At 44.2% G+C, this 11,350-nt stretch overlaps 1 protein-coding gene across 1 annotated transcript; it reads left to right on the top strand.

Annotated features, from left to right (window-relative positions):
• Positions 1-215: 215 nt before the first annotated feature.
• LOC125544236 (mitogen-activated protein kinase 16) lies at positions 216-10,674 on the top strand. The gene is made up of 9 exons (XM_048707851.1): positions 216-506; positions 611-670; positions 890-1,039; positions 7,362-7,517; positions 7,607-7,744; positions 7,813-7,886; positions 8,424-8,525; positions 9,116-9,317; positions 10,291-10,674. Exons 1-9 carry the CDS (start codon positions 216-218, stop codon positions 10,330-10,332), a joined length of 1,215 nt encoding a protein of 404 aa, XP_048563808.1. The 3' UTR covers positions 10,333-10,674.
• The last annotated feature ends 676 nt before the right edge of the window (positions 10,675-11,350 follow it).

Genomic DNA, 11,350 nt, shown 5'->3' with positions numbered 1-11,350 from the left:
ACGGCGAGGCGACCCGGTACGAGATCGGCGAAGTGGTCGGCAAAGGCAGCTACGGCGTCGTGGCGGCTGCCGTCGACACCCACACCGGCGAGCGCGTCGCCATCAAAAAGATCGACGACGTCTTCGAGCATGTCGCCGACGCCACCCGCATTCTCCGCGAGATCAAGCTTCTCCGCCTTCTGCGCCACCCAGACATCGTCGAGATCAAGCATATCATGCTCCCGCCGTCGCGCCGCGAGTTTCGTGACATCTACATTATCTTCGAGCTCATGGAGTCCGACCTCCACCAGGTCATCAAGGCCAACGACGACCTCAGCCCGGAGCACTTTCAGTTCTTTTTCTACCAGCTGCTTCGCGGGATGAAGTACATGCACGCTGCCAATGTCTTCCACCGGGACCTCAAGCCCAAGAACATTCTAGCCAATGCCGATTGCAAGCTCAAGATTTGCGACTTCGGCCTTTCTCGGGTTTCCTTCAATGACACCCCGTCCGCGATATTCTGGACGGTAGGTAGTTTATACTCTAATAAAAGCTTACCACAGATTATGTGTATTATGTAAGCAGCCAACCAAAATTTAGACTTTTATGCTCGCGTGGCCATTTGTCCCAGGATTATGTAGCAACAAGGTGGTATCGTGCTCCAGAATTATGTGGCTCCTTCTTTTCAAAGGTGAGAAAACTTCATCTCGACAAAATTTGACCTTAACCAAATTAGAGACCGTGAATCCGTGATAATTCATATGTGAGCATCAATATCCTCGTTGATGTTGTCGAGTTTGTTTATAAATCCGAGTTTTCTTGTACACTTGATTATTGGCAGTCAATGCACATGTTACCACATTGTATAATTCGGGTTTCACTATACTGAAGTTAGTATTTCCTTTTACAGTATACTCCTGCAATTGATATTTGGAGCATAGGATGTATATTTGCCGAAATGCTTACAGGGAGGCCGCTCTTTCCTGGCAAAAACGTGGTACATCAATTGGATCTCATGACTGATCTACTTGGCACTCCTTCAGAAGAATCTATTTCCAGGGTGAGTTCACTTCCCTGCTTCTAAAAATGATAAAAACAGTTAAGAGACCTACCTCCAATGTGATTGCCTTACCAACTCTTTGTGATGGTGGTTATCATCACCGTTATCACTTGGATCTCCGTTATTACAGCATGGAACTATCTATCTGAAGTTCAAACTACTGAAATATTACTGCTATAACTGGCCCTGCTGTTATATACATACTGCTAAGACTAATTCTTGCATTATGTCCTAAAAGTAAGGGACTGCCTAGAACGCAAACGCCTGATTATTTTCATAGGGGCAGTTGATTTTGCTGAACCACTGGATTTAGATCCAACAGCTCGCTCTACTTCTTCAACCTCCGGACACCTGTCTTCTTTCTCACCTTTATCCTCACCCTAAACCCTCTGCCAAGGTATCCCCTGCGTGTCGACAACTTCCCTGCCTCGCGGTCCACCACCTGTATTCTCTTCACCTTCGGCTTGGGTTTCCAACGTCTTCCATGACACGCACAACCTAACCCCCTAACCACTTTGGCAACGTCTCCTGCCTCGGCTCCACAGCTGTCGCCACTCCTGTGTGGCCGGTGTTGAATAAATAGGCAATTTTCCGATTAATTTAATCCAAGAATAAATCACTAGCATGGCATTGACAGAAATAACCACATACTGATATTCAATCATGCAAGCACATGCTACGCTAATTGCAGACAGATCTATGTATAAAGCTAGCATGGCTAAAACAGAAAACAATAGGAGCGAGATAAACGAGTTATACCCTCCAATAGGCTAGGAAGCCGCGGCGGCAGCGGTGGCAGCATCGACGTCCTCGGCGGCCTTCTTGTCGGCTTCGATCTTCTCAGCGGCGGCACGTTTAGCGTCGGTGGACATGGTGATGACGAGGGCGACGCGAACATAGAGGAAGTAGACGAACAGAGGCGAGCAGTCGCGTAGTCGCTTCCCAAAAACCTAATCGCCCCTCTCCCGTACAGGATCTGGAGAGGCGGGGTTTCAGAGACCTGCTCTCCCGTCAACCATGTACGCGGTGGACGGGATGGAGTCGCCCGCGGCAGCAGCAGCAAAGGAACGACAGTGGGCGTGCAGAGATGCGATATGTTTCACGTGACGGCCGGTTGGGAGACGCCTCACACATATATAGGCGCAACCGCGTGGAGAGACGTGGGCTTGACCCATGTCCGAGTCCGTGACAGCCCACGATTCGATGTCTCAGATCGTGCCCCAGCTGTCAGAAACTCTCCGTTACTGACAGGCAAAAATAAGGGCATAGGTGTGAGCTCGGCTCGGCTCATTCCCGCAACCCGCGGTACGTCGTGACGAGGCGTGGCGTGGCGAGGCGAGCGGCGGAGGAGGAGTGCGCGAGGGCCTCTTCTATTCTCAAGCTCCAATAGCATGTGGAAGAGAATCCCTTATAAAGAGGTCCAACTCCTTCTCCACTAGCAGGGTGGGACTAAACTTCCCACTACACCTAGTGCCATATAACCCACATGGACCCTTAGAGATTTTTTGAAATTGTTAGATGGGCCTAAAGCCCACTCCATATTTCAACAATTCCCCACCAGATCTCGAGGGCCCATTGTGTCCTCTGTTCCAATTGCTGTTTCGATATACCAGTGTTTCAGTGAAGGCACGTTAAGGTTGAACTTCACCTAGAGCAAGCAGCTACACTCCTTCACAACTAAACAATGGACTATGCCTTGAATTGTCAGTTTGGTGTAAAGAAGTTTCCCACATGTCTTACTAGTACTAGGCTGCCGAAGGCTGACCCCTCAGGGTGGAGCATATAAGTCACACTCCTAGCCTATTCATAAGTTTACTAGAGATCACCCCAATCTCATAGACTGTGACCAACAGTCAGGCTCATAGGTGTGTTCCTCCAAAGATCGCTTTGTAGGATAGCATCTTGCTTACATAAGCTTTGGAACACATTAACACAGTAGTCATCCTACCATACATTATCCGAAAGTATTGCATCTCCAATGGAGTGGGTTAGTAAAGTTACTCTCCTCAGTTTACCATTGGCTTGTTTTCTCAGGTCCTACTTCACGGGATCTCCGATCACATAGGTTGGGTTACCACCATGGCAACTCACGTGGGTCTCATACCCATCTCCCTCGATGCATTATCTATCACAACACGCGATAGTCCTTTGTAAAGGGATCTGCCAGATTCTTAGCCGTTTGGATATAATCCAACGCTATCACTCTGGAGTTTCTTAATTTTTTGACAGCTTTTAATCTCATTTTTATATGTTTGTTGGACTTCATGTTGTCCTTTGAACTGTTCACCTTGGTGATAACAGTCTGATTGTCACAGTTCATAAGGATAGCCGGAACCGGCTTCTCAACCAATGGCAAGTCCATCAAAAGATCTCGAAGCGATCCTGCTTCGACACCAGACGTGTCTAACGCTGTTAATTCTGCTTCCATTGTCTATCTTGTTAAGATCGTTTGCTTGCAAGACTTCTAGGAAACAACGCCACCTCCAAGAGTAAACATATACCCGGTTGCGGCCTTCATCTCATCAGCATCAGAGATCCAATTCACATCACTATACCCTTCAAGTACCGACGGGTATCCGGTATAGTGAAGTCCATAGTTCATAGTACCTTTCAGATAGCGCATAACTCTTTCAACAGCATGCCAATGTACATCACCTGTTTTGGAAACAAATCGGCTCAGTTTGCTCACAGCAAATGCGATGTCAGGCCTCGTTGCGCTCGCTAGGCACATGAGTGAACCAATGATTTAAGAGTATCTCAATTGACCTTTAGCCGTGCCTTCGAACTTTCGAATCAACACACTAGGATCATATGGTGTTTGAGATGGTTTGCAGTCCGAATATCCAAAACGGCTCAACACCTTCTCAACACAATGGGATTGCAGAAGTGTAATCCCACCCTCATTATATCTCTGAGTAGCTTGATGTTCAAGATAACATCAGCCACACCAAGGTCTTTCCTCTCAAAGTTCTGAGATAGAAACGACTTGACCTCCTCAATGACTGAGGTTGGTTCCGAATATCAGTATGTCATCAACATTCCGAATTTAGATTTGAGCACCTCCCACAAGTCCTTGGCAACATGCACATGCAAATATGCGTCAACCAACTTATCACCGATCACGCTAAGAACTGCTCCGAGAAATACGACGGTGGCCTCCCTGAACGCCTTCTCCTGTTCAGGAGCAATCGTTCCTGTGGAAGAGGCACCGGTGACCCAGAACACGTTCTTAGCCGTGAGCCATAAAGTGGTCTTAGTCTGCCAACGCTTAAAGTACGTGCCGGTAAACTTATCCGGTTTCAGTGCAGCGGCAAAGCCACTTGCCGAAAAATTCCTACACACATTAGGTTTTTGGATTGTTCAATAAATAGGCAATTTTCCGATTAATTTAATCCAAAAATGAATCACTAGCATGGCATTGACAGAAATAACCACATACTATTCAATCGTGCAAGCTCATACTATGCTAATTGCAGACAGATCTATATATAATGCTAGCATGGCTAAAACAGAAAACAATAGGAGCGGGATAAACGAGTTATACCCTCCAGTAGGCCAGGAAGCCGCGACGGCGGCGGTGTGGCAGCAGCGGCGTCCTCGGCGGCCTTCTTGTCGGCTTCGATCTTCTCGGCGGCGGCACGTTCAGCGTCGGTGGACATGGTGATGACGAGGGCGACACGAACGTAGAGGAAGTAGACGAACAGAGGCGAGCAGTCGCTTCCCAAAAACCTAATCGCCCCTCTCCCGTACAGGATCCAGAGAGGCGGAGTTTCGGAGACCTGCTCTCCCGTCGACCGTGTACGCGGCAGACGGGGTGGAGTCGCCGGCGGCAGCAGCCAAGGAACGACAGTGGGCGTGGAGGCAGAGATGCGATCTGTTTCACGTGACGGTTGGTTGGGAGACGCCTCACACATATATAGGCGCAGCCGCGTGGCGTCCGCGTGGAGAGTTGAGGCGAGGCGGGCGGCGGCGGAGGAGTGCGCGAGGGCCTCTTCTATTCTCAAGCTCCAATAGCATGCGGAAGAGAATCCCTTATAAAGAGGTCCAACTCCTTCTCCACTAGCGGGGTGGGACTAAACTTCCCACTACACCTAGTGCCATATAATCCACTTGGGCCCTTAGAGATTTTCTGAAATTGTTAGATGGGCCTAAAGCCCACCCCATATTTCAACAGCCGGTGGCTCTGCATCTGCATTTTAAATAACTACCCGACAGCAAAAGGGTAAAAATTCACGCTTTGTTTAATTTGTGCTTATCATAAGGAACTTCAGAGTGATGTTTTGGTTGAATAATTCACTACCTGGACAGGCATCTGGTCTTAAGACAGTCCCACACTCCCAGTGATCATATATTTGCTTGATTTGTATACCTTGTAATCCCTAATTCTGGAAAGGGCAATCGAGGTATCGAAAAAAATATGGACGATAATTGATATCTAACAATGATGCTTTACAAACAACTAAACTTGCCCCATCTATGGCTGAGGGAGTTATCTTTTGAACATTATTCTTACAGAAAATAACTGTGGTTGTAAACCTTTTTTTTGCATGGAAGGCATTCAGAGTGATGTTTTGGTCAAATAATTCACTACCTGAATAGGCATGTTGTCTCAGAAAGCCCCGCACTCACATTGACCATATATTTGCTTGATCTGTGTAGTTTGTAATCCAATTTCTGGAAAGGGCCAACACGATATCTGGTCACCATTGTGCTAAAAAAAATATGAACGCCAATTGATATTTAACAATGATTCATGACAAGCAATGAGCTTGCTCTATCTAAGGATAAGGGAGTTATCTTTTGAACATTATTCTTATGGAAATAGCTGTGGATGTAAACATTTTTTCTGGACAAAAGGCTTTCACCCTCCTTTATAGATACAGCCACAAATGGCTATGAGTACAGAAGTTCCACAAATACTCATGATTCCTTAAAGAAGTTGCATAGCACAATTACAACACAAACACAAACACTCGCACACAAAACACCCCAGCCACTCCCGAGATAGCAAAAAGGGCGACACGTGAAGTTTCCTCCATGTCCTCCTTTGATGATGGCATCACGAGCTGCAAACAAAAAATGATCATTTTGAACAAACAATTAGATGGATGTTTGGGTGCAGCTATGGCCTTTGGGGGCAACCATTGGGAGATGATAACACGGGATTCATTCAAGCAGTTTTGCATGGCGGTACAGTAATAGGTTATGTGTCTGAGTGATGTAATCCTGTTATTGGTCAGTTGTGATTGGGCCTTGCTTTCACTTGTTAAACTTTTTTGGATGTTGGTCACGGTACTTTAATTAAGATGGTTGTGCATCATAGGTTGCAGATTCCGGGGGTTTAACCTCCTTTTCGAAGGGAAAGATGGATGTTTGGGGATAACCCACTCCATAGTGAGTTTGTTGCGTGTGTCCTAGAGTGCACAATTCTGAGCTGCAAAGGCGACCCAAATGTCCCTAGAAATGCAACTTGAAACCCCCTAGATATGATTGAGAAGCTTGCACGAAGCACCTAAGGTTCCAGTTTGCGTCTTCAAATTCCCTAGAGTGCACAGGTCCCATTGGACAGGCCGTGGCGCTTGAGAACCTGATCACTCAAAGGCAAGCAGCCATGGGTCAACTGCCAAAGGAAGATTTGTGGCCTAGGTTTTGGTTAATGCTTCAGTCTTTTGGTTATTGTACTATGATTTTTGTGATCATCTTTACTTTGATATTTTTTCCAAATATATTAAAACAAAGTAACAACACAGATAGTAAATTATATTTGTTCGAATATCCATTTCTGAATCTCTCCTTTTCAATGAAAAGAAACGCAAAGCTTTTGCGTTTTCTCGAAAAATATCCATTTCTGAGCCCGGGCTCATCTGCACCCGGTTAAGAGAAAATTCAAAACAAATACTAAAATATTTTTTGCATGGAAGATGATTTGGTGCGTGAGCTCCACTCCAAATTTCAGGTCATTTGGACATATGAGTAGCTCTCAGCAAAAAAGACAAATTGGGTCAAAACAGTACATGAACAGTACTCTGTTTCACAGACCCCAAATTTGTTTTTTTTTGCCAAGAGATACTCAGATGTCCAAATGAGTTGAACTTTGGAGTGAACCTCACGCACCTAAGCATCTTCCATTCCAAAAAAATCGGAATTTTTTTGAAAATTTTCTAGTATTTTTTTAATTTACTGTTCACCATGGGAGTAGATGAGCTCGGGAGCCAAATAGCCGCACTCTTGTTTGTTCTGCTAAGTATTTTTTTAGGTGATAAATCACGTTCAGAAATGATTCTTAAACTCTGCATCTGTTGCCTATTTGTACTGCATATAGATTCGAAACGAAAAAGCTCGACGATATTTGGGAAACATGAAAAAAAAGCATCCAATACCTTTTTCTCAGAAGTTTCCTGGTGTAGACCCCATGGCACTCCATTTGCTTGAGCGTCTTCTTGCTTTTGACCCCGCAGATCGGCCAACTGCTGCAGAGGTAGGAAATATAAACAACAAGAATCTTAGCTCAAAAAGCTTGTTTCTTTTGTTATTCTCGATACTGATATGATATCAATGTAATTCAAGGCCTTGGCAGACCCATACTTTACTGGATTGGCAAATTCTGAACTCGAACCCACAGCGCAACCCATCTCGAAACTTGAGTTTGAGTTTGAGAGAAGGAAGCTGGCCAGAGAGGATTTACGTGAATTAATTTACAGAGAGGTAATGTTAGTCAATTGTACGGTGGGCATTGTGGTAGTAGTCTTTACTAATGCATGAAGTATCTCTAGATTTTAGAGTACCATCCTCAGATGTTGCATGACTATCTTCGTGGTGGAGATCAGGCAAACTTTCTTTACCCAAGGTGAGTTTGGAAAAAATGCTTTAATCCACCATTTCTTGTTACAAGAAGAATAATATACATGTGTTATCTATGTAATGTTTTGTTCAGTTAGTAAAGTTTGCTTTTGACAATGATAGGCATATGTTTCAGTAGGTGTTATTCGTTGAACTTTTGCATGGTACAACTTGAGTGGAGGTGAGACAGAAAAGCATACCAGTGTACATTATGATCCTATGAATGTAACGAGCAATGTGTAGCTTAAAATATTATTTTTATAATCATTGAATATCATTATCAAGCAACTGCATATGTGGAAGCTGTTTAACATAATCAGTTGTGATGCGCTAATGACGTTTTTCTTGTGTTAAACAATTGTCCCTTTGGATTTTGATGTACAATCTTTTCATTGTAAAAATATGCTTTTAATTTCCCTAAATAAGAATTCATGCTATTGTAAACCTCATTCAAATATGGCATACTAAAGAAACACCATTTCTTTAACCACAGTTATGATTGGTTAAGACATTGCCAGTATACTAACTGATATATTATTGCCAGTGGGGTGGATCGTTTCAAGAGCCAATTTGTTCATCTTGAAGAAATCGGTGCTAAGGGTGAAAAGACTAGCCCGCAGCTGCGGCAGCATGCTTCCTTACCAAGGCAATACCTTTTTTTTTACTGAAGAGAAGCATTATAGTTTACTAAGCTAAAGGTGTTTTTTCAATGTTACTAGAGTGAAATAGGATAATTCATTGATTTAAATTCTGTTGCATGAAGCAGAGTTTGGTATGCCTGCCATGTGAGATGGACCACGCAAAACTCATTTGAGTTTCTATAATCATTTTACAAAGAATGAGCAACATAAACAGCACAAATGGTGTGGCGTTGGTCCTCTTAGGTCTCTATAATAATAATAGATCATTGCCTGCATGTCTGTTTCTATAATACCTTTTTTTTACTGAAGAGAAGCATTATAGTTTACTAATCTGGAGGTGTTTTTATCTCTTGTCACTAGAGTGAAATAGGTAATTCATTGATTAAATTCGCTGCATGAAGCAGAGTTCGGTATGCCTGCCATATGAGGTGGATCACGCAAAACTCATTTGAGTTTCTATAATCGTTTTACAAAGAATGAGCAATATAAACAACACAAAGGGTGTGGCGTCGTTCCTCTTAGGTCTCTAGTAATAATAACTCATTGCATGCATGTGCATGTCTCTTGAACTAATATATCCTCCATCTTATCTCAGGGAAAGAGTTATCGGCAGCAGTGATGAGCCTGAAAAGCCAAATGCAGACTACTGTATAAAATTGCATGTAGATGAGCTACCAGGTCACACATCGGTGACGGATGGCCTTAACAAGCCACTGTTGAATACTCGAAACTTCTTGAAGAGCGAAAGCATCGGTGCCTCCAAGTGCATCGTCGTCAAAGAAAAGCAAGAAAAAGATGTAAGTGCCGCGACAGCATTACCTCCCTAAAACTATTAACAAAACCAAATATGTTGAGTTGACCTTTTTTTATATTAATAACCAAACTGGATCAATGTTGAAAGTTGGCCAAAAATTATAGGAAATGTTAAAAGCCCGACACCAGATTTTTAGCGCTAAAAATCTGACGATCAGATTTGCCATGCGAAAACAGATAAAATTGCCATGCTTTAGTATAAGGAGATTTGCCATTGTTCTACAGTGCAAATTGCCATGTGTAGCATAAAAAGCCGCAGAAAAATTGCCATGGTGCAACGATTAATTGCCATGTGTTTGATCGGGAGCCGACGTACTTGAGGACGTCAGATTTTTAGTACTATAAATCTAACGTCAGAGTTATATTGAGAAAATTCTTGTCTAGAGTTAAAGACTCGATTGTCTAATGCAAATGCGATATAGAACACGATGCTTTTAGGTGAAGAGTTAAAGGCTCGATTGTCTACCACTCCCTCGAACTAAAACCACGACAAGAATTATGGAACGGGGGGAGTAGTTCCTAAATAACATGGGTATGGTAAAAGCTGTGTGATGTGCGATTCCTATTTCTGAAATCAGGCAACATTGAGTTACCGAGTACGGAATAGTTCCAGTGTCAATGTAGGTGGTTGAGAAACTGATATAAAAAATGCTTGAGTCTATTAAAGCTTAAATAAAGCTCATTATGTATAGATAAGCTGAACTTCTGTGCATGTTGGTTGGATTTCTTTTTCTCAGACCAAACTGTCGTGGAGGGCAGGCAGTATACCTCTCTACAAGGGGTCCAATTGTACCCTAGCCGCTTTCAGAACATGCCTTATAAGTCCTTGGAATCCAGTGATTCATTGAGTGAACACATTGAAGTTCCACGCTACGAGTTGATTCTCTGATGTAATGGCCCCTCTAACTTGGATAACTTGCTATCAATCAAATTATGTGTGCTCCTTTGTTTTTGCAGGAGGAATCTATGTCTGAGTATATGCATGAAGCATCTGATTAGGAACCGAAAAGGATTGCTCAACTCAAAAGTTTGTGATGGCACAGGGAAGACAGAAGCACGTCCGATCCATGGGAGCTTCAATTCAGAATCCCGAGCGCACGAATCAGATCGATGAACCACACTGGTGCCGGTGCCGGTGCCGATACCGGATAGTCATCTCATTGGTTAGCAGAGCATAGGATTTATTTCAATTTTTTGGGCGCAACTTTGATCGATGCTCCCATTATGTAACTAGTAGAGTTTAGGATGTAACCAACAGAGTGTAGAATGTAACAACATATACTGGAGTACATGACTCGACTTCTTATTACTCGTGCAATGCTTTCTTACTAGGTGACTTGATTCTCCTCATTTCTGCCAATGCTAGCAAGTAAGGAGTACTTACTAAAATTCAAGGATCTGCCGAGCACCTGTCCCCCCACTCCGTACTTTTTACCTTCAGCTCCGCCAGCTCCAGGAGCGAGAGGGTGGAGTCGGAGGGATGCCGAACAGGCCTTTACTGTACCGGGAGTTGGGAGAGGGGTGTGTACAGGGCGGGCCGGCCGGGACGTAGGTGACAACGTTGTTCACGTGCATCGCACAGTACAAGGTTTACTTGCATTGCAGGCAAAGAAGCATCGCCATCATAGTGCCAAGAACACACGTACTCGAGGACAGGAATCATCACCAGCGCGTCGCCTAGACGTGGGAGCTGCGATCTCGACCGTGGATGGATGGCATTGCGATCCTGACCCATGCCCTGTGCTGTGCGCTTTTTGACCGTGCACTACCTCGAAGGCGTAGCAGATCCCGAAAAGACCCAAGCCAAAGCGCACGCTCAAAGGATCGTCCAGGTTTGGTCCCTCCCCCGTGTGCAAAAGGGTCGGTTTCAAACATTCACCTGCTCCCAGCACATGTAGCTAATCCGGTCCGTAAACGTCCGTGTACAGTGACCGGTCACATCTTAAATGTTCTCTTCTACAATCAGGTACCTCATTACCAAATCCTCAAATTCATAAAATCATATGCAACGTAAAAT

Source organism: Triticum urartu, chromosome 3 (genome assembly GCF_003073215.2).
Source record: "Triticum urartu cultivar G1812 chromosome 3, Tu2.1, whole genome shotgun sequence".
Taxonomy (NCBI): domain Eukaryota; kingdom Viridiplantae; phylum Streptophyta; class Magnoliopsida; order Poales; family Poaceae; genus Triticum; species Triticum urartu.
Note: the sequence above shows the minus strand (reverse complement) of the source record. Positions and strands in the feature narration are given on the sequence as shown.